General features: G+C 48.5%; 1 protein-coding gene across 1 annotated transcript in view; it reads left to right on the top strand.

Moving 5' to 3' along the window:
• ROR1 (receptor tyrosine kinase like orphan receptor 1) overlaps positions 1–23,200 on the top strand; it is a 157,095-nt gene extending 133,895 nt beyond the window's left edge. Inside the window, exons 5-9 of the mRNA XM_050977387.1 lie at positions 9,553–9,680; positions 10,708–11,025; positions 12,174–12,419; positions 17,181–17,392; positions 20,243–23,200. Of these exons, the coding sequence (XP_050833344.1) occupies positions 9,553–9,680; positions 10,708–11,025; positions 12,174–12,419; positions 17,181–17,392; positions 20,243–21,667 (2,329 nt within the window). The 3' untranslated portion in view covers positions 21,668–23,200. The remainder of the gene's footprint in view (positions 1–9,552; positions 9,681–10,707; positions 11,026–12,173; positions 12,420–17,180; positions 17,393–20,242) is intronic.
• Positions 23,201–23,647: the final 447 nt, after the last annotated feature.

Raw genomic sequence — 23,647 nt, 5'->3', positions numbered from 1 at the left:
TAATTCTTTTAATGCTGCTGCCAGAAAACGGGCAGGGAGGTGTGTTGGAACATATTCACTTTTTTGGGCTAACATGAGGAAGAGGCAGTGACTGGCTGGGGTTTTTTTTTCCTAGAAATTGAAGTTTTGGGAGGGATTTGTCCCATTTTTGAGTAGAAAACTGCTATTTTTTTCCAATTCTTTCCTCAAAGCAGGATTTTCAGAATTGAGGGCTGGGCATCCTTCTCAAGGCTATCCAAAATGTGAATAATGTGACTCTAAATTCAGAATATTGCAGCCTCATGAAACGTGAGAGGTTTGTTCCCAGGGTGGTTCCTGGAGTGTGGATGCTTCACTCAGGTCTGAGCAGCCCCTGGAGAGAGGGAAAATGTTTTTAGGGAAAACAAACAGGTTTTTTTCTCTGAGCCTTCTCCCATTTCCATGAGGGCACAGAGGGACAGCTCAGAATCCCACTGGAGCCAGCTTTCCCCGGTGTTTGGTGTCTTAAGAAGGAGTTTTATCTCCAAAAGGATCTCAGCAGAGCCCATTCCCAGTTTGGGATGATGGGTGGGATCCCTTTGGAGCTCTGAGCAATCTCTGGGGCAGGTTTGTGATGGAGCTGCAGCCTCTGGGAGCTTCCAGTGTTTCCACACTTGGGAGGCTCCTCCAGGGAATTCAGGGAGCTGGGTCTGGGTTTAGCCCCAGCTCAAGTCTGTGATGCTCCTAAACCCAACAATCCCACAGTGCTGAGGAAAGCTCTGTGCTCCCAGCCAGGCCTGACTCCCAGCAAAGTTCTTGAGGAAAATCCATTTTCTGAAAGCAGCCTGGAATTCCCCAGGGATTGTTTGGCTTGGAAAAGCCCTGTGAGATGGAGAGCAGCCACCCCCAGCACTGCCCCAAGTGCCACATCCACGGGGATTTTGAACCCTTCCACCATCCCCAGTCCCAATGCCTGATCACATTTCCCATGAAAAAAAAATTCCCAATATCCAACCCAAACCTCCCCTGGGTGTTTCTTCTCCTCCTGACCCCCTCTGGCTGCCCCTTCCTATCAGGGAGATCTCTTTATCAGTGAAATAAAAAGAGAATTAAACCAGCTCATGTTGGTCACTTGGAGCTTGCTGTTATTTTTGCAGCAGTTGTTGGCTCCGTTTGTTGAGGGGTGCAAATTTCTGGTCAAATAATGGCTTCAACAAGCTAACATTACAGGTATTATTTTTAATTAACTTGTGCTGAGGCATGTGTTTCACTTTTAATTCAAGTGTCAGGTTTGTGAAGTCTGTTTCTCATCATGCTTAAGGTTCAAATATTAGGTCACCAGAAGAAAGAGCTATTTGAGGCACAGAAGACAAATTAAATGTTAGGAGGAAGGAGAGGGGAGGGAGGAGCAGAAATAAAGCTGTGGCTCCAGAAAATAAGGGAAAGCCAGGAAAGAGTTAGGGAGAGATAAAATGGGCTGAAATTCATTTGGTGGGGTTCAATATTTCAGGTTTTTCTGTCGGTTTGAAGAGTTCAGAGCTGCATTTCCAGGAAGGGTTGGGCTGTTGCTTTCTAGAACATCAGAAGGTGGATTTTCAGAATTTAGGGCTGGGCAACCTTCTCAAGTCTAACCAAAATGTGCATAATTGGGCCCTAAATTCTGAGTATTCCCTCCCAGCTAGGAGGGGTTTGGACAAAACCCCTGAAGGATGTGGCCAAGCTCTTAAAGGAATTCTCTCCCCTTTGCCTTGGTGTCCAGATCCCAGCAGTGTGTAGGACATGGATGAGGATGGGAAGGGCTCCAGCCCCATCCATCCCCTCCCAAGGCCCCTCAGACCCTCAGCCACAGGGTCTGGGATCCCTCAGGGCAGAGCAGCTGCAGATGGATGGGATTTTTTTTTTTGGGGATCCATCCTTTTTGGGATGGAAGCATTGGCAGCTCCACCCCAACCTCCTGCCTGGAGCTCGGTGCCCGATGAGAGGTGGGCAAGGGTGGGTGAGACCCCTGGGGCTGCAGGAGGGAGGGGATTTTTCTGGGGGTTTTCTCCTCTGAGAGAGGAGGAGGCAACATTCAGCACATGAGATCTTCTCCCTCTTGGCTCCTCAAAAGCATTTCACCTTTTTCCCCCCTCTGCGTTTCGAACCTTGGACGGGCTGAGCTTCCAGAGGTGCCCTGACAATGGCTCTGTCAAACAGGGCACCAGTGCCAGGAGTTCTGCCACTGCCAGAGCTCTGCAGACATGGTTTGCACTTCATCCTGACTAAAGGTGTCAGGAATCTGCCAGGAAGAGCCAAACCTGCTCCCAAGGCTTTCCCTAAAGCAGCTGCAGCTGCTGAGCCAGCCCACCTGCAGGAGCTGTGGCAGCAAAGGGACACAGGAGGAGAAAACAGCCCTGGGGCTGAATCTCAGGGCTGATTTAGTGATTTTTGATCAATATTTAGCTCTAATTTGTGGCTTAATGTGGCCTCAGTGCTGGCCTGGGCTCACTGCTGCCATCCCAGTGCAAATCCATTCAGCCAGCATCCCAAACCCACAGGAATTCTGGATTATTTATCCACACCTGGATTGGAGGCATCACTCAAAGCAGCCATCACTCTGAACAGTGAGGTAACAACTGAGGAAAGCCATTCCTTAGGCAGATCTTATTGAACTATTCATTTAATTATTTAATTGGTAATTATTTTTTTAATCACAGAGTCCTAGAATGGTTTGGGTTGAGGAGGACATTAAAGATCATCTTATTCCAACCCCTGCCAGAAGCAGGGACACCTTCCACTATCCCAATCTTTATTATTATTATTATTATTATTATTATTATTATTATTATTATTATTATTATTATTATTATTATTATTATTATTAGTTCAGAGGTGCTATGGGACTCTATAATGATGTCCAAGCACAGCAAAATGTATTTTTTACCCTCTGCCTCTGCTTTCCCAGTGCCCCATTTCAGTCCTGGCTGCCCTGTGCCTTTCCAGGGGTGTCAGACAGCAACAGCTTTTACTCCCCAGAATAAAAAACAGCTTTTATTCCCCAGAATAAAAAAAAATTATTCCCCAAATGACACAATGACGTGGAGGTCTGGGCAGTTCTCTTCTTTTTGCAAAGTGAAATGCAGGAATTTGCTGCAATATTACCATGAAACTGAGCCAAGGTGTTCCCATTTTCCAAGTGAGGCACAAGGAACTGGGTTTTGCTCTTTGGAAAATATGAGAGAATTTTATTCATCTGTTTGCTTTAAGGGAGATCTGCCAAGTCCAAACCCTTTCATTTCATCCTGTGTGAAGCTGGAGCGCAAAGGAGGGAGCAAAATATAATTTATTTAACAATGTACAAATAATTTATGCTGGGTGGACGTAACCATAAAAATAATTTATTGCTACACCTTGTAATTAACAGCAAGACAAAATGTATTTCACTTTATCAGTGAAAAAAAATGTCTGCAGTCTTCACCCAGAGCCAAAACTTTTCCATCTCCACTTGGTAGACCTGGGAGATAATTCAACCTTGGTTTGCTTTTGCTCTTCAGTTTGGTTAATTCTCATAAATCAAATTTCTCTGCATTTACACCTGAATTCCTGCTGCCTTTGGGGACACTCAGAGCATTTGGGACTTTGTCTTGCCTTGTTCTCTTCTCTCTTTTGGTCATTTTTGCTCAAGATATCCAAATTAGTCCTGTATTTATGGTTCTCTCTTGCAGGGTACTGATTTAAATCATTCTTAGGGCAAAAAAAAGGAAAGGAAAGGAAAGGAAAGGAAAGGAAAGGAAAGGAAAGGAAAGGAAAGGAAAGGAAAGGAAAGGAAAGGAAAGGAAAGGAAAGGAAGGAAAGGAAAGGAAAGGAAAGGAAAGGAAAGGAAAGGAAGGAAAGGAAAGGAAAGGAAAGGAAAGGAAGGAAAGGAAAGGGAAAAGGAAAGGGAAAGGGAAAAGGAAAGGGAAAAGGAAAGGGAAAAGGAAAGGGAAAGAAAAAGGAAAGGGAAAGGAAAGAAAAAGGAAAGGGAAAGAAAAAGGAAAGGGGAATTAATCCATGGGGTGTGGTAGGAATGACCACACAATTACAGCATCTCTGGAATATGCTTTTTTAATATATTGGGTTGTAAAAATAAACACATCATGATCTCACAGGTTCAGTTTTTCTATCAATATATGAAATTCTTCTAAATGAACTCACATTAAAGCCTGGCCTCAAAGCTTTTGCTGAACTGAGTTTCTGGATTTGTTGTTGGCATTTGCTGGAAATGTTGTTTAAATCTGGGCAATTTTTGATAATTTAGAAAAAGGCTGGCAAAGAAAGAAAGTTCAGGATTTTGGGAAGTGGAGCTTGACAGAGAACCTTGGTTTGTGTTCAGGAATCAGGTGCAGAGGTGGTGGTGCCACAAAGCCCCTCCAGGCTCAGTGTGGACCAAGAAAATCCATATTGCAATCTGATTGTTGATGTTCCTCTGCATGGGGGTGCAGAACTGGGATTGTGGGTGTGCAGTTTGGATAGAAGTGTGTGACATCTCAGGGTGGGAAACTCAGAGTTTAAGGTTTATATATTTATAAAATTCATTTTGTTTAAATTTTAAAATTATATTTAAAGTTTATTTATTTATTTAAACTTAGAGTTGTAAGTTTTATATATTAATAGAATAATAGAGTTTAAAGTTTTATATATTGCCAGAATACTAGGTATGTATAGTAATATATATTTAGCAAGATGGAGGTTTTAGGGTGGAGGCTGGTCCTTCTTTCTCACCTTCATCTTCAATTTCTACTTTACCTTCTTCCTCACCTTCATCTTCAATTTCTACTTTACCTTCTTCCTCACCTTCATCTTCAATTTCTACTTTACCTTCTTCCTCACATTCATCTTCAATTTCTACTTTACCTTCTTCCTCACCTTCTTCTTTGCCTTCTTCATCTTTTCCTTCTCCTTCTTCTCCATGGGTTTGGGTGGTTTTGTGTAATTGGGTAAAAAAGTCCCCATTGCAGCCATGGGTGGTTGGTTATTGAGTTAAAAGTGAAAATAATTGAGGTGTCATTTCTTAATTGGACAGTTTATCCTTAAAAGACCTTGTAGAGAGAGATGGGGCTCCATTTTCAGTTTGTCAGAGTGAAGTGCTGCAGAACTCAGGGTTTGAGACTGTGACAGAGATAAGAACTAACAAACATCTGAGTCCCAACGAGAAATTCCATTTTGTGCATTTAATCCCCACCTTGGCAGAAAGAAGCAAAGACTCCACAGGAATCAGGTGTGGGGCAGCTCCCAGAGCCCAGATCCCAGGCTGTGGTGGGGTTGGGATTGTTCCTGTCCTCCCCAACCTGCACAAGTGATCCAAACCCATCCACAACCAGGAACGCCTCCAGCCTTGCTCTGACTTCCAGTTGGGTGGGATTTAAGCTGGGCTGTGGATTTAAGCTGGATTTAAGCAATTAACACATTGATTGCTGGGTCGGGCCTAATCTCCATCCTGCTGGAGCCAAAGGGCCCTTTCCTTGTGCGGGATCAGGATCAAGGAGCAGGAACACAACGGAGCAGGGCTGAGGTGGTTCCTTACCCCGAGCAGGTGAGGGATGCCAAGCACGGAATGTGGGAGAGGAATCTGGGCTCAGCCTTGATCCCAAGACACTGAGAGCTGTGTTTGGAACTAAAACTGATAATAGCTTTGTTTAAAACAAAACCTGATAATAGCTGTGTCTAAAGCCAAAAAACTGCTAGGTGTGTTTAAAACCAAAAACTGCTGTGTTTAAAACCAAAACCGAATAGCTGTGTTTAAAGCCAAAAAGTGATAGGTGTGTTTAAAATGGAAAACAGATCACTGGGTTTAAAACCAAAAACCAATAGGTGTGTTTAAAACCAAAACCTGCTGTGTTTGAAACCAAAAACTCATAGGTGTGTTTAAAACCAAAACCTGATTGCTGTGTTTAAATGCAAATACTGATAATAGCTGTGTTTAAAGCCAAAACCTGATAGGTGTGTTTAGAACCAAAACCTGCTGTGTTTGAAACCGAACTCATAGGTGTGTTTAAAGCTAAAATCCGATTGCTGGGTTTAAAACCAAACCCAGCTTGCTGTGTTTAAAACCAAATCCAGCTTGCTCTGTTTAAAGGCAAAAACTGATAATAGCTGTGTTTAAAGCCAAAACCTGATGTGTTTGAAACCAAAAACTCATAGGTGTGTTTAAAACCAAACCCTACTTGCTGTGTTTAAAGCCAAAATCTGAAATCTGTGTTTAAAGGCAAATACTGATAATAGCTGTGTTTAAAGCCAAAACCTGCTAGGTGTGTTTAAAACCAAAAACTGATAGCTGCGTTTAAAACCAAAACCTGCTGTGTTTGAAACCAAAACCGGATTGCTGGGTTTAAAACCAAAACCCATGCTGGGTTTAAAGGCAAAGCCTGCTAATAGGTGTGTTTAAAGGCAAGGGCCGGTGTCTGTGTTTAAAGGCAGAGCGCTGCCAGGGGGCAGCAGGAGGTGGGAATGTGGGATCCTGCGGGATCCCTCGTGCTTCTCTGGCTCTGGATGGGGTCTGATGGAATGTCTGGAAAGCTCAGGGTGATCACCCCGGCAGGATCTGTTCGGTGGGAAAGGGTCTGGGGAGCCGCTCTGTGTGGGGAGCAGAGGCTCGGAGCTGCTGTGCCACAGGGGAACCTCCCGGCCCTCTTTGTGTCCAGGGTCCCTCTGTCCTACCCTGATGCTCCTCCGGTTCCTTTCATTTGTTTGACCCTTCTGCCCCATTATGGAGCTCATTCCCAAAACAGTCCTAAGTAGTTCCTGCTCCTCTGGAGCTTCTAATCTGCTGTTTTCCCTGTGGGAATTCCCTGGATGGATCCCCTGGTGGCATCCTGGCCATTCCTCTTTATTCTAATCTCCCCCTCCTGGGATTTTCTGCAAAATCCCGTTCCACAGAGCATTCCCAGCCAGGTGTCCCTGCTCACTGCCAGTCCTTGGGGGAGCCTTGGTGCAGTCCCTGAGTGAAATTCCATGATAAATTTATCCTGGAGCCAAGGAGGCTCAGGGGGCCCTTGTGGCTCTGCACAGCTTCTGCCAGGAGGGGACAGCCAGGGGGTCGGGCTGGGAACAGGGACAGGAGGAGAGGGAACGGCCCCAGGCTGGGCCAGGGGAGCTCAGGGTGGATATTTGGGAATTTCCTTTGCAGAAAGGGTGGCCAGACATGGGCACAGTGGTGGAGTGCCCATCCCTGCAGGGATTTCCGATCCCTGTGGATCTGGCACTTGGGGATGTGGTCAGTGGTGGCCCTGGCAGTGCTGGGGAATGGTTGGACTGAATCTTAGCAGCCTTTTCCAACCTTAAGGATTTTATGATGCTATAATTCCATAAAGACTAATAAACTAATAATTAATTATAACCAATTAATTCTATCCTATCTGTGCATTTAATGATGAGAAGATGAACTCAACTCCAGAGCCTGCAGTCACTGTTGGGGTTTTTCAGCTCAGGTTTCAGTTTTTCTCTTCAAGAACCAACAGAATAAAAATTTTGTCTCCAGAGCTGACCCCCTGCAGGAACCAAGGCTGTGGCTGTGGATCCCTGCTCCCATCTCAGGTGTCTTTGTTACCTGAATCCCCGAGGCACCTCAGCCTTCCCTCGGGCTATTAATGAAGAGTTTAATTGGCAGTTAAAGGTTGGCTTCAACCCAGCTTCCAAAGTGCTTGGGAATGCCTTGGGACCGTCATCCAGGGAAACCTGGAGCCTTTCCCATCACTTTCCCAGTGGTGAGGTGGCCGTGGAGGAGATTTCACAGAATTTACAGAATGACTGGGTGGAAAGAGACTTCAAGATCACTGAGTCCAGCCCAGCCCCAGCACCCCAACTCAGCCCTGGCCCCCAGTGCCACATCCAGGCTTTGTTAAACACCCCCAGGGATGGGGACTCCACCACCTCCCTGGGCAGCCATTCCAGAACTTTATCACCTTGCTGGAAAAACCTTTTCCCTGCTATCCAGCCTGAATTTCCCTTGGTGCAGCCTGAGGCTGTGAGCTCTGGTTGTGTCAGTGCTGCTGGAGACAGAGCCCAGCCCAGCTGAGCACAGGCACCTTTCAGGAGCTGTGAGAGTGATGGGGGCACCCCTGAGTCTCCTTTTCTCCAGGCTGAGCCCCCCCAACTCCCTCAGGGGCTCCTCTCAGGGTTGGTATTCCCAGCCCAGCCCCTCTCCAGCCTCGCTGTCCCCGTTTCCATCTCTCCCATCCCTCTTTCCCACCCCTCGCCTTCACACTCATAAATTACCGCGCTTAATCCCCGGGCTTTGGCTTCTCCCCGAAGCTCTGCGGGAATCCCGGGATGCTGCTCCGGAGCCCGGGGGGTGTTTGGGGTGTCCTGGAAGGCGATCCCAGCGTTTGTCCCCCCTAATCCCATTAGCTGCCGCTGCCCCCGCGCAGCGCACAAAGAACGGGCGGCTTCAAAGAGCCCCCACGGGATTTGCATTTCCAAGCTCTCACAGCCAAGGTCTTCAGGAGGGGATGAAAGTGGCTTTTGTTAAACTTAATGGCAGAGTCGATTAAAAAAAAAAGCTCTGATTTTTCCCTTATTAAGGCGTGGCGTGATTCCGCTGTTGGGTTTTTGGCATCTGGGGGAGGGAGAATTCTGCACACAAAGGAGGGAACCTGTTCCCTACCCGGCTGTCAGCATCCCTAGGGATATTCCAGTGTCATTTATCCCAGTCTGAGAGCCACGGCTGGGCTGGGCAGGAATAACAAAAAAAAAAAAAAAAAAAAAAAAAAAATTATCAGCAAATTTTCATTAAGCTCCTCATTTTTGCTGGGTCTCAAGCAGAGCCGAGGTGTCTGTCCAGAAATTTCATCCCAAAAATCTCAGTGCACAATATCTCCCGATGGATCCTAAAGGAAGGAATTAAAAGGGCTGATTCATGAGTTGGGATTTCAGGGATCATGTACTCAAACCCCTCCTCAAAACCCCACTAAAACTCCCTGATCAGTGCTGAATATTCAAAATACCCAGTGTCTGCCTGGGTCTTCAGTAATTATTTCCTTTCTTTGCTTTGTTTGAAGAGCATTGGCAAATAATTTCCCATCTGGATTTCTGGATTAAAGGTCTCCTGTATTGCCTAAGAGAAAGCACCAGATGAAAGAAATGTGTCTGTAGAACTCCTGTCTCAGTTTTGGTTCTGTTTTAGCATTAAATGTTGCCACATACACAGAAGGCTGAGCAAACATTTCCTATTTCCAGGGTATTGGTGCTGGCAGAGGTTGGATTTTCTGTACACACTTTAAATTCTGCCTGCATGACTCTTCCTGCTGTGTTTATCAATATTAAGCACAAGCTTGGTTCAAAAATAGAAAAAAACTATGTGTTAGCTGCTTTAAATAAACATCAATCCTATTTTTCCAGGCAGTTTATATTTCTCTTCTAATCAAGGCTGGGTGTATTTCTGAGCAGAGCCTTAAAAGCACTCATTTCACACAACATTAATGTGTATTTTGGCTAAGCTGAAATGCCACTTTTTACCAGGCAGATGAAAGGGGTCTGTTTAAACAAACAAATATTCAAGGTCTTGTTGAAGAGAAGGAAATAATCCTAGTTGTTTTCAACACTTTGCAGTCACCTCTTTGTGTTTCTGGCTGGTTTCAGGGATGAGTATGAGGAGGATGGGTTTTGCCAGCCCTACAGGGGCATCGCCTGCGCCCGCTTCATTGGCAACAGAACCATCTACATGGAGTCCCTGCACATGCAGGGGGAAATAGAAAATCAGATTACAGGTGGGTAACAACACCTTGGCTGCTTCCCCACCCAGCTCTCTGCTCCCAAAAAGCTGCTGGAGTTTTATAAACAGAGATGCTGTTTTGCTGTGCTTTATTCCCTCTTGCCAGGAGCTCTCCTGGGGGTCTCTGCTCCTCCAGCTCCTCCCAAAACACCTGAAAAAAAAAGATTTTCGGGGAGAAGGGGCTGTGTGTTCACAGCTTCTGGGAGAGTCAGTGCTGCTTTACCCCAGCAGGCTTTGAAAGCAAAGGGGGACAAACTTTAGTTGATTTTATGTGGCTGGAGTAGTTTAGGTGCTGGGAAAGGCTGCATAAATTATCCAGCAAGCAGTAGTATAAATAATCCAGCAAGCAGTATTATTCCTTTGGATTTAGGGGAGAACCAGTTGCCATTATTTTTGTGGGATGCTGATGGGGTTGCTGAAATCACAGATATCATAGATACCATGATATTCTCTATTTTTTATATAAATTAACTTGGCCTGATCCTAGCCCTGGTAATCACTTCTATATTCAGATTTTTTCCTTGCTGTCAGCATATCCCAAATTTCTCTTCTCCCTTTGTCTCCAGACACTGCCAGCATTGCAAAAAAGGCTTCATTTCCCCAGGAAAGGCAATGTGCAGCCACCAGTTCATAATCTTCCAGCATTTAGTTTGAAAAGTTATTTGGGATTTGTGTTGGGATTGTCACCTTCCGTAAAGGAACCAGTGTGGGAATTTGGGGGTTACCTGAAATATTGTATGAATTTGTAAATTATTCTAAGTTTTTTGGGAGGGAAAAAGGAATAATTAAAGGGATGATTGTGTTTGGGGGTTGGGTAATGAGCTGAGCATTAATCCCGTGATGAAAACCTGCTGCATGTTCCCTGTCAGTGAAATCAGCATGGTTAATAACTTGCAGTGTAATTAGTGCTGTGCATTCCTGTGCATCGCCCACACAGCCGCAGTGGGAACTGAGGGTGTTTCTGGGAAGGCAGCAGCCCAGGGGAAAGGTTCCCAAGGCAGACCCTTGTGTGTTTTTTCCAGCTGCCTTCACCATGATCGGCACCTCCAGCCACCTGTCGGACAAGTGCTCCCAGTTTGCCATCCCCTCCTTGTGCCACTACGCCTTCCCCTACTGCGACGAGACCTCCTCCGCCCCCAAGCCCCGGGACCTGTGCCGGGACGAGTGTGAGATCCTGGAGAACGTGCTGTGCCAGACCGAGTACATCTTTGCCAGGTCCAACCCCATGATCCTGATGAGGCTCAAGCTGCCCAACTGCGAAGATCTGCCCCAGCCCGACAGCCCCGAGGCCGTCAACTGCATCCGCATCGGCATCCCCATGGCCGACCCCATCAACAAGAGTGAGTGCCAAGGGCCTGCTCGGCCTGGCTGTGCAAAGGCTGGAGTCTGCTAGGGAAGGCAGGAGCCCCCCTGAAATGGAGAATGTGAACCCCACTCCTGAATTGCCGTGAATTTTAAATTAAGGGGCTCTCGGGCAAAAAATATGGGAGCAGGAATAGCAGTTCTGTAACAGGGAAGGGAAACAGCACTGCCAGAGTCAGAACTCACCCTGACACCCTGTGGGTCAGGGGGCTGGCAGCAGTGCCATTGGAATTGTGGCTCAGCCCTCCTGCAGTGCCAGGGCTGGTTCTGCTGGAGCAGGGATCCTGGAGCAGTGCCACTGGAATTGTGGCTCAGCCCTCCTGCAGTGCCAGGGCTGGTTCTGCTGGGCAGGGATCCTGGAGCAGTCCCATTCCCATTGGAATTGTGGCTCAGCCCTCCTGCAGTGCCAGGGCTGGCTCTGCTGGAGCAGGGATCCTGGAGAAAGGTGCACTCTGCCTCTGGAGATCCAGGGGAAGAGGCAGCTGCTGTTCCTCTGGGAAATCCAGGGGAGAAGCCGAGCTGGTGTTCCAGAACCTCCAGATTCTATCCAGGTAGGAATGCTTGGGAATCTCCAGATTCTATCCAGGTAGGAATGCTTGGGAATCTCCAGATTCTATCCAGGTAGGAATGCTTGGGAATCTCCAGATTCTATCCAGGTAGGAATGCTTGGGAATCTCCAGATTCTATCCAGGTAGGAATGCTTGGGAATCTCCAGATTCTATCCAGGTAGGAATGCTTGGGAATCTCCAGATTCTATCCAGGTAGGAATGCTTGGGAATCTCCAGATTCTATCCAGGTAGGAATGCTTGGGAATCTCCAGATTCTATCCAGGTAGGAATGCTTGGGAATCTCCAGATTCTATCCAGGTAGGAATGCTTGGCTCCTCCCCCTGGGCTCACATCTCCCAATGGATGCTGCAGTTCTTATCAGCCATGCAGGGACATTCCATGGCTGTTATCAGCAGGTGTGTCCCCAGGGGAAGGATTGGGTGTGTAAGGGATAAGGAAAACTGCCCTCTTAATAGAGGACAACTGCCCTAGAGATGGCAAATAGAGCACATCCTGCCTTGTGTGTCCTTCACACACTCACAAATGAAGAGTGGCTTTGTCCTCTGTTGTCTTTGCAGATCACAGGTGCTACAACAGCACGGGCGTGGATTACCGGGGCACGGTGAGCGTGACGCGCTCGGGGCGGCAGTGCCAGCCCTGGAACTCGCAGTACCCCCACACCCACACCTTCACTGCTGCCAGGTACCCCGAGCTCAACGGGGGCCACTCCTACTGCAGGAACCCTGGCAACCAGAAGGACGCCCCGTGGTGCTTCACCCTGGATGAGAACCTCAAGTCGGAGCTCTGCGATGTCCCAGCCTGTGGTAATGCCTGACCCTGCAAGGGCTGGGGGAAAGGGAAAGGGTTTTGGTGCCTTGTGCAGGCTGCCCTGGAGCAGAGGCTGGGCAGAGCTCCAGAATAAAGCAGGGATTGATTCCAAGGATCTCCTCCATGGATCCACCTTGGGCAGCACCAGAGCCCAGCCAGGGCTGCACCCAAGATGACCCAAAATGGCCCCAAAATGCCCGGCCGGGCACGGGGTCTCTCCCTGGGATCAGCTCTGCTCCATTCCCACCTTGCAGTTCATTGTCCCAGCCCAGCTTTAGCCCAGGCACTCCCACCCTGCTTGTTTTTCTCTCTCCAGCCCACGGGGTTTGTGCTCCTGGGCTGGGATTGGGATCATTTGTCCTTGGTGCCCAGCTGGAGCAGGAATTGTTTTGTCTCCCTGCTCTGTGCAGAGCTCACCATGCCCTGATGTGAAGCCCAGAATTGACTCTAAAGCAGCACAGAATGTGAAAATAGAAAAGCCAAACCCTGAGGCATCAGTTTGGTGCACAAAGTGTCTTTGGTGAGTTCCTGGGAGCAGAGCTGTAGGAAAGGCTGGCTGGCCCTGCTCCCGGGGCACCTTTGAGCACTGGCTGCCCCTGCAGGGACAAAGTGGTGGCATGACAATAATTTCCTGGGGAATGGCTGTGCACTGCCAGCTCAGGTGTTCCTGACTTTCCAGGTTGTTGTTCCAGTCAATACAACTCCTTAGGCCAAATTAAAATTATAGAAACATGGAATTGTTTAGGTTGGAAAAGCCCTCCCGGGTCATGGAGTCCAACCATCCCCAGCACTGCCAAGGCCACCACTGCCCCACATCCCCAAGTGCCACATCCACACATTTAAATGTCTTTTAAAGTCCCTTTTAAGACCCCAGCACTGCCCTGGGCAGCTGTGCCAGGGCTGGACAACCCTTTCAGTGAAGAAATTTTCCCTGGTGTCCCATTTAAACATCCTCTGGTGTAACTCCAGGCTGTTCCCTCTGCTCCTGTCCCTGTTCCCTGTTCCCAGCCCGAACCCCCGGCTGTCCCCTCCTGGCAGGAGCTGTGCAGAGCCACAAGGGCCCCCTGAGCCTCCTCTGCTCCAGGCTGAGCCCCTTCCCAGCTCCCTTCCCTTCCCTGGCCACGCTCCAGCCCCTCCATGGCTTTCTTCTTGTGGGGGGCCCAAAAACAGGGAGAGGGTTTGAGATGCAGATGGTAGAGCCCAGACTGTCTGCCTTCCCCCTGATCTACCCTTTCAGTAAGAACATGATTTAGATCCCATCTTGGCATCGATTCCCATCTTTCCATTAATTGAAAAAGACTTTGGAGCAGGCTCAGAACATGTCTCCCTGCAGGAATGTTCATAGCCATAACCAGAAAAAATGTGATTTGGTTCTGGCTCTGGAGCAGGAGCATCAGAGGCATCTTGTTTCCGAGGGGAAAGGTAAATGGTACTGTGACAATTTGTAGGCAGCATCAAATTTGGTGTGAAACTTTGAATTTCCACAACATTTCTGGGTGGATTTCTGGCATGTCCATGCAAATAGCTGTGGTTTTTTTCTTGGCCTGTTATCAATATTGTTATTTCTACATGCAGATAAAACAATTAGGACCCATTTGTTCAGGTCTTTCACTCACTTCCCCCCAGCTCTCTGAAAAGCAGAATCAAACGAGAGCTGAATCTCCTTTTTTGTTCATTTTGCAGACCCAAAATGCAGCCAGGAAAGTTCTATAAACACAAATAATTTCAAATCCATTTTTGAGGACCTGGCAATGTCACCTCTATTTTTGAAACAAGGCCTGAGCTGTGTTGGCAGTGCTGGTTTAGGAGCTGGACTTGCTGATCTCTGAGGGCTTTTCCCACCTCAAGAATTCTGTGATTTCTCCACACTTTTTGAGTCCTGTACCTCTTCTGCAGTTATTTCAGCAGAAATAACAAAAATCTGTCCTGAAGATTGCTGTGCCAGTCCCCTCTAGGTGGGCTCTGAGGTGCCAGGCCTGGCTCAGGCTTTTGCTCTGGGGTACCAGGACTCTTTTGGAGCCCAACTCTCTGATTTTCAAACTTTGCTTGATAAAATAACTGAGATAGGCTGGGCTGGAGAATTCCTGACAGAGTTTTTAATTGCCAAAACCTCTCGCTGCAGCCTTAAATGGTTGTTCTGTGGCTTTATTATTCTAAATACAAGCAGAGCTGGATCAGGTGAGCAGTAATTGAATTGTTAAGTGCTGATCTGCATATTAAAACCAGAATACAGTGTGGGATTGCATTCTGCTGGTTTTGCACTGGCTGAAAGAGCCATTTCAGGCCTGTTTTAATCAGCATTGTGCATTCTGCCTCACCAGGACATGCCTAGATGGGAAATGGATTTAATTAGGGTGGCTCCCAAGAAGCTCATTAACCTAATGAGGCTTCACGGCGGGGGCTGCTACTTAATAAGAATAATAATTGCCTTTGACTGGAATAGCTCAGGTGATGAACTGGTGCCCAGGTCTCCCTCTGCCTCGTGCTGCTGCTTTCTTTTCCTTTCTTCAGCTGTATCTCACAAGCTGGGAGAGATTTGTTTCATCAAAGTTTGTCAAACCCGATTGCAGAAAGATGTGAAACACGGGGTAATTCGAGCATGGGGCTTAGCAAAGCCCAGCCTAAGAGGGTTGGGAAGGGCAGTGTGTGAATCCCTGCCCCTGTGGGAGCAGGGAAAACGCCACGGGGGTGGTGCTTTAGCCCTCTCCCCTTTCCCAAAGGGAGTAGGAATATTTGGGCTGCCTCTCCTCTCAATTAAAAAGCAGATGGCACAACTGAATCTGACAGGAATGATCAGAGAGGACGTGGGGGGAGCAGAGGACAGCGTGAGCCTGAAAGAGGAGAGGGGTTATGCAAAGTGACATCCAGAACCATTTGAACTTTGCCTCTGTCACAATTTGAGTCGAGCCCAAGCTTCAGATCAAGTTCATGTTTAATGAAGTGCATAAAAGAGATCTGTGTGGGCCGCTAAGCACTTGTACAAATCCAGCCTGGAAAACACAGACAAACAAACTGGAGTGACCCTGCAGGGATAATAAAACATTCCCTGTTCTCCCCCAGGCAGCCCCAGGCATTCCCAAGTCCCTTGGAAACAGCCAGGCCAGCCTGGGCTCCAGGGATCCTCCAGTCCCCTGGAGTGAGAGTGTTAATCCAGGTGTAATTCCACCCTAAACCCTGGGAATGCTCCTGGGGAATGGCAGAGCAGGGCAGGCTCTGTGTCCCTGTCCCTGGGGCTCTTGGGAGGGGGATCTGTCCCTGTCCCTGGGGCTCTTGGGAGGGGGATCTGTCCCTGTCCCTGGGGCTCTTGGGAGGGGGATCTGTCCCTGTCCCTGGGGCTCTTGGGAGGGGGATCTGTCCCTGTCCCTGGGGCACTCAGGACTGGGGATCTGTCCTTGTTCCTGTCCCTGGGGCTCTTGGGAGGGGGATCTGTCCCTGTCCCTGGGGCTCTTGGGATGAAGGATTTGTCCCTGTGCCCAGGGCACTCAGGATCTGTCCCTGCCCCTGGGGCTCTCAGGACGGAGGATCTGTCCCTATCTGTGCCCAGGGCACTCGGGATCTGTCCCTGCCCCTGGGGCTCTCAGGATGAGGATCTGTCCCTGTCCCTGTGCCCAGAGCATTCAGAATCTGGGGGATCTGTCCCTGCCCCTGGGGCTCTCAGGATGAGGATCTGTCCCTGTCCCTGTGCCCAGAGCATTCAGAATCTGGGGGATCTGTCCCTGTGCCCAGGGCACTCAGGATCTGTCCCTGTCCCCCCACGGGGCTGCCTGAGCTCCTCCCAAAGCCTCTCCCCTCTCCCACCTCTCCCAGCCAGGGGTGCAGTGCTGGTATCCTGGGCAGTGGCAAAGAGGGGTCCAAAATATTTCCAAAATGTCCTGGGAAGAGCCCTGAGAGGGAGCAGGGCTTGCAGGGAGCCTTTGGGCTGTGTTCCACCATCCTCCTTCCCAGCTCTTCAGATTGCTCCCTTTTATCCCTGCTCCAGCTTTCCTGGCACCTCACCCTGCTTGCCTGGTTCTGCTTGTGCTGGACTGTTCTTCCTCCACTTCCATCTGCTTGTAGCCATTCCTCTTTGCTGGAAAGGGGTTGGTTGAACCTTTCAAGGGAAGCAGCTCAATCCAGAGTGTTCTCCTTTAAATAAAACACAAAATAAAGAGATTGAATTCCCACCAGAGCTTTTCTTGGAATCACAGAATGCTCTGGCTTAGAAAGGACCTGAAAAATCATTTAGTTCCAGCTCCGTGCCGTGGGAAGGGGCACCTCCCACAAGCTTCTTCCAGGAGGTGTTTTAGAAATTCCCTTTCCTGTGGATCTGTGTTAGGCCATGACTTCCATTCAGCCCAAGCCAAGGCCACGTCACAGCATTCCACTGCTTCCTGCCCATCAGCAGGTTTGACCTGGCAGGGACTGCTCCTGTGTGTCCTCACAGAGCTGTTCCTCCACAAAAGAATTTTTCCTCTTAATATTAATCAAATAAAATAATGTGGCACTTGGGGATGTGGGGCAGTGGTGGCCTTGGCAGTGCTGGGGATGGTTGGACTCCATGACCCAGGACGGCTTTTCCAACCTAAACAATTCCATGTTTCTATAATTTTAATTTAGCCTAAGGTGGATTTCTATAATTTTAATTTGGCATTCAAGGTGGATTTCAGCAAGATAAAAAGGATGTTTTATTCTTTTTAACACTTTAAGTTGACCCAGGGATGTGTTTGAATCCATGGGATGTTCATGGGGTTATTTTTTTTTTTTTCCTTCTGAACCAGATTACAAGGATTCCAAGGAAAAGAACAAAATGGAAATCCTGTACATCCTGGTGCCAAGTGTCACCATTCCCCTGGCCATAGCCTTGCTGTTCTTCTTCATCTGCATCTGTCGGAACAACCAGAAGTCCTCGTCCCCTCCGGTGCAGAGGCAGCCCAAGCACGTGCGGGGGCAGAACGTGGAGATGTCCATGCTCAACGCCTACAAACCAAAGGTGAGCCCTCCCTTCTGCTCCCACACCCGCTGGCTCCACAGGCAGGGAGGGAAAAGCTTCAAACAAGCCAGCTCTGAGCTGTTCAGGGGGTTCCAGCCTGGGATTGTGTGAGTTCTGTGAGGGTTTTCTCAGCAGCAGCATGTGCTGGACCAAGGGGGGGTTCCTGTGTGTCAGTGTCCTTGGAGAAATAGTGGAGTTTTTGTGGGATAAAGCAAGAAAGCCCCTCCTGAAGCATCTCCAAAACACCTCATTTAAGGGAGGAGGTAATGCAGGAGAAGATGTGATTCAGCATTTCCTCGGGAGAGCTTTTCATGGCTCTGCTCAGTTCATCTGTCACCTTTCACTCAGCTCAAATCACCTGGGCAAAGATTTGTTCCTTGGCTTTTCAGGCTTCCCCATTCCCTCAGCTAAAAGCAGAAATGTCCAAAACATCCTCAAAGCTCTGCCTGCAGCACAGCTCCTGCTGCTGCTGTTTGGCTTCAGCACAGCCCCACGTCCAGGAAGAGTTTTAGAATTTTTAAAAAATCATTTAGATTGAAGTGTGACCAACCTTGTGTTCCTATTTCCTGGTGGGATGTGCAGGCCTGGCTGTGGCCCCTAGGGCAGGGCTGGAGGTGCCTCCTGCCCTCCACAGGCACAGGAATGCCCTGGAAGAGCATTTCCCTTGTGTTCCACACCATCCCAAGGCTCCTGATCCTCAGGAGCCCCTCCCAGCTCAGGATATTTTATGGTTCTTCAAGAACTTGATGGGCTTTGCTCGTTTGGAATTTGGTGGGCTTTGTTCTTTTAGAGTGAAAACCTCTGTTTCAATCCCACACACACTTGGCTGGTGAATTCATCTTCATTTTCCTTGGAAGTTCCCAATTCCAGCTTCCTGTACAGCTTGGAGTGGGTTTAGCTCAAAATGTTGGTAGCAGTAAAAAACCATTTAATAAAGTCAGTGTCCAGACTGCATCTTGCATCCAACCTCCTGGAATATTTTCTCAAATTTGGGGTTGCCTCTTGCTCCCTGTTCTGCTGGGAATTTGGGGTTCAATCCTGAAGATCATGGGAGTGCCATCATCCTTTTATTGAGCATGCAATTCCCACCTTTCCTGCACAGGAAAGCAGAAATTCCTGGAAATGTTTGCAAATATCGACCATTCTCTTTCCTTTCAAGTTGCAAGTCATGTGCTGCAGGAACATTTTCATTTTATTTATGCTAATTCAGGGGTTTTCCCACTGGGAAAGCCAGCTCTCCCTGTCTCCAGTGTTTGGATTGCCTTTCAAACAATATTTTCAAGGAGAGGAAATGGAATCTTATTTTGAAAATTGATGTCAGCTTTGGGTGAAAACACATTTAAGCTTTGAGCTCCCACCGAGGCAGTTGTTTGCTTGGATAAATAGGAATGTTAACATTTCCTCCAGTTTTAAGGGATTTTAATTGCCTTCCAAAATATCATAAATTAGGGACATCTTGTCCTGGAGCTGCAGAAGAGGTGGAAGGGGTGAGTTTCCCTCTCCCCTTCCCCTGACCTGCTGCCTCTTGTGTATTTTACACTTCCCTACATTTTGGACACCCGTGTGTGACAAATACTTGTCAAACAAAAGCTGAGCAGATTTACAACTGCTCCCCTCCAAATGAGCCCTTCCTGCCAAAACTTTATGACTTCATTTTCTTGCCCCAGTTTTCCACTCTGTTGGTTCAAACAGACGGACCCAGGCTCAGGTCAGACAGAGGTCATTTCACTTTCATTACTAAAATATAATTTACAATATGCCAGACCTAAACAAGTTTTAGCCTAAAGGATTTGGGTAATATAAACCATCTGTTCCTCAACAATATAGCTAATTTCCTGCCATCACTGTGCAGTCTACTGGGCTGCCTGCTTAAATGGCTTTATTATTATTATTGTTATTATTATCATTACTATGATTATTAATGCAGTGCTTGTATAAAGTCATAAGTGATCAATACAATTAGAATTAATTCATGCAAAAACTGCTTATTTCTATGATTATTTGAAATGTCAGGGTTTTTCCCCACATTGCCACTGGAAAGCTGGCCTTGCATGATCCCAGGAATGCAAATGCCAATGTTTACACTAATTTACAGAACCTAGATCCCAAACTCATTAACCTTAAATTACTACCTGTGGATTTACTGAGGGCCCTAAATGAGTGGGTTTGGGTGTTACAAGCTCAAGGGGAAGTTGGGAATAACGCAGGTTCTTTATGGCCCAGGAGTGAATATCTGCACACCAAAGGGCAATAAATGTTTAAAAGGTTTGCCTTTCTCCTTTGAGAAACTCACTGTCAGAGTTTGGGGATGGAACAGAAAAGTGGGAACAGAAACAGACTCTGCTGTACCTGGAAGGGTTAACAGCAAAGTCAAGGGAGAATTGGCTACAAGGACATGGTTTTTAAAACAAAATCTTTTTTTTCCTGCTAAAACTCCAGGCCCTGGCCCAGAAAACACTTCAGCATGGACCTCTTAGAGCACGGGAATTGCCTCGATTCCTGAAATTAGTCACATTCAATTGGAAGTACAGAAATGTCCAAGGTCAAATGCCGGGTGCTGATGGTTCCTGAGTAGGTGTGGGTCCAATTCTTGTTGTAGCTGACCTTGTGGAGAGGATGGAAGGGAATTCTTTCTGTGACCTTTGGGAGCATGGTGATCCCGTTTGGATCCCGGTGGTCCCGTTTGGATCCCGGCGATCCCGTTTGGGTGCCGATGTCCCTCGGGCTGTGCCTGCCACCAGTGGGATCGCTGCTCCTGCGTCCAGCTCCTGGGCTCCCACACATCCTGAGAGATTTCCCTTTAGAAAGGCTCTGTTCAGCCCTGACCTGTTCTTGGTGTTTCTCTCCCAGAGCAAAGCCAAGGAGCTGCCCCTCTCCGCCGTCCGCTTCATGGAGGAGCTGGGGGAGTGCGCTTTTGGCAAGATCTACAAGGGCCACCTCTACCTGCCGGGCATGGACCACGCCCAGCTGGTGGCCATCAAGACCCTCAAGGACTTCAACAACCCTCAGCAGTGGGCGGAATTCCAGCAGGAAGCGTCGCTGATGGCCGAGCTGCACCACCCCAACATCGTGTGCCTGCTGGGCGTGGTGACGCAGGAGCAGCCCGTGTGCCTGCTCTTCGAGTACACCAACCAGGGCGACCTGCACGAGTTCCTGGTGATGCGCTCGCCCCACTCGGACGTGGGCTGCAGCAGCGACGAGGACGGCACGGTCAAGTCCAGCCTGGACCACGGGGACTTCCTGCACATCGCCGTGCAGATCGCCGCCGGCATGGAGTACCTGGCCGGGCACTTCTTCGTGCACAAGGACCTGGCCGCCCGCAACATCCTGATCGGGGAGCAGCTCCACGTGAAGATCTCCGACCTGGGGCTCTCCAGGGAGATCTACTCGGCCGATTACTACAGGGTGCAGAACAAGTCCCTGCTGCCCATCCGCTGGATGCCCCCCGAGGCCATCATGTACGGCAAGTTCTCCTCCGACTCCGACATCTGGTCCTTCGGCGTGGTTTTGTGGGAAATATTCAGCTTCGGCCTCCAGCCCTACTACGGCTTCAGCAACCAGGAGGTGATCGAGATGATCCGGAAGCGCCAGCTGCTGCCGTGCTCCGAGGACTGTCCCCCCAGGATGTACAGCCTGATGACGGAGTGCTGGCACGACCTGCCCTCCCGCAGGCCGCGCTTCAAGGAGATCCACGCCCGCCTGCGCTCCTGGGAGGGCCTCTCCAGCCACACCAGCTCCACCACCCCCTCGGGCGGCAACGCCACCACCCAGACCACCTCGCTGAGCGCCAGCCCCGTCAGCAACCTCAGCAACCCCAGGTACCCCAACTACATGTTCCCGGCGCAGGGCATCCCCCAGGGCCAGCTGGCAGGGTTCATGGGGCCGCCGCTGGCGCAGAACCAGCGCTACATCCCCATCAACGGGTACCCCATCCCGCCGGGCTACGCCGCCTTCCCCGCGCCCCACTACCCCCCGCAGGCCGCCCCCAGGGTGATCCAGCACTGCCCCCCGCCCAAGAGCCGCTCGCCCAGCAGCGCCAGCGGCTCCACCAGCACGGGCCACGTCACCAGCCTGCCCTCGTCGGGCTCCAACCAGGAGGCCAACATTCCCTTGCTGTCCCACATGGCCATCCCCAGCCACCCGGCGGGCATGGGCATGGCGGTGTTTGGCAATAAAACTCAAAAACCCTACAAAATGGACTCCAAGCAGCCTTCCCTGCTGGGGGACTCCAGCGTGCACGGACCCAACGAGTCGGTGATCTCGGCGGAGTTGTAAATACGCCAGGCCTTTGTGCATGGAACCCTTCGGGGGCGGGAGAGACGGGCTCTTCTTTGCTGTTTGGATATTTTATTGGAGGTTCTTTCCTGGTTGCGGGACAGACGTCGCAGCAAAGTGTCTTCTGTGAAGTTTCACTGCTCGCCGGGATGGGCAGGCACAGCCACACGGATCCTCGCCTTGGGAATCCCCAGCCTCGGCCAGGATTCCCCAAGCGCCACCGACAATTCCAAGAGGGGCAGAGGGAATCTGAGGGGTTTTTTTAAGAAGAAAAACATTTTATCCGATGCTTTTTCACAGCTTTTTGAAGCGTGGTTTGAATCACGGGAACTTTTTTTTTTAATACCGAAATATTTTAATATTTGTCTCTTTTTTTAGGAGATGCAAAGATTCGGAGATCTGGGTGTGCAATTTCAGTGCCAACAGGGAAAATATTTGTAAATGTTGCGGTCGAGGATTGTGTTTCAAATGTGTGATCTGAGAGCTGAATCGATGACTCCAAGGTGGGATTTTGGTCTTTGGTTTGGTCGGGAGTCTGAGCTCAGATTCGTACCAAAAAAATGTCATTTATGTGACAGCACAAATGCTGGGGTTACCAGCTTGCAGTCTACAAACCTCATCCTCTGCTGGCTGCTGAGGACAGCTGGAGCTCTTAAGGAATTGCCTTAAAGGAAATGAAATTAAAGGGCTTTAATTTCAGAACCTGAATCGACTTCTTCAAAGATAACGTTTCATGATCTAGTCGCTCAAGCAGGAATTTTGTATCCTTTTGTTGCTATGCAACTGTGTAATGGAAAAGCGCCAAACCACAGGTTTAGAGATGACAATCAGCTTTCCCAGGAATATTTATTGTGTCATTGCAGAGACTCTGGCTCCAGTAACCCTGGAAAGAGGGAGGCTCACATTCCATCAGGCAGCAAATCCATCGATAGCAGTTGTGTCTGATAATGTGAATTAGTGCTGATTTTCCACTTAGGAATGCACCATTTGTGTCATTAAAAACCCCATTCAGGTAGAACCAATCGAGATTCTCCATTTGAAACCACTTTAATGAGTTACACACGTGCTGTGTACGGTACGTTTTCCACAGACTCTCTTTTGTACTGAATCATATTTTTATTGTCCACGAAAACCAATCTTTTTGCTCAGTTGACAATGTTGTATAATAGGACTTTATTTTTACCTTTTTTTTGCACAAAAGTGTGATGATGTTTTTGTACAGCAGAAGTGAAAATACATCTCTGCATTTTATATCTTGGGGCTGTTTCTTTTGATTTTTACCCTGATGTAGATGTTCCTGAAATATATTATGGTGATACTCAGCCACTACCTTATACAAATATCTTTCTTTCTTTTCACTGCATGCGTTTAATCACTGTATTACTTGATGATTGAGTTATTAATTACGGGCATTTCAATTAGGCAAGCATGAAAAAAAAAAATAATGTAATAACAAAAGGCTATTTTATAACTGAGATATGTGCATTTTTGTATTTCACGTGCCAGAGATGATATTAAACACTGATTATTTTATGCTGCTGTTTATTAAAACATTGTTTTGCCACCAACACCTCGGCATTCCCTCCATCCCGAAGGACCTGGAAGCATCCCTGGCTCCCAGTTTCCATCCTTGGCTTTGGTCAGGAATTAGGAATAACCAAATCCTTCAGGAGCAGCAGAGGGATCATAAAATGTTCCCTCACACACTTTGTGGTTTAGGTTCAAGCAGCTCACGGCTCAGTTTGGGGTTTCTCCTTTATTTCCAAGCCGGCTCCTTGAGGTCTGGGTGGTTTTAGGTGTGGAGCAGCTCTGAGCAGCACACCTGGAAAGCCTTGGGAAGGCCTCTCCCTGCCCTCCCTCCCTCTCAGCTGGGGAAATCTGGGAATTCTGAGGCTGAAGTCACAGTCTGGCTCACACCTGCTGAGAGGGAGGAGGAACTGATGAGGTCACGGGGAAAAGGAATGCTGCCAGAAACGGAGT

Source organism: Serinus canaria, chromosome 8 (genome assembly GCF_022539315.1).
Source record: "Serinus canaria isolate serCan28SL12 chromosome 8, serCan2020, whole genome shotgun sequence".
Taxonomy (NCBI): Eukaryota; Metazoa; Chordata; class Aves; order Passeriformes; family Fringillidae; genus Serinus; species Serinus canaria.
The sequence above is the reverse complement of the archived record's forward strand: the minus strand, read 5'-3'. Positions and strand labels throughout refer to the sequence as shown.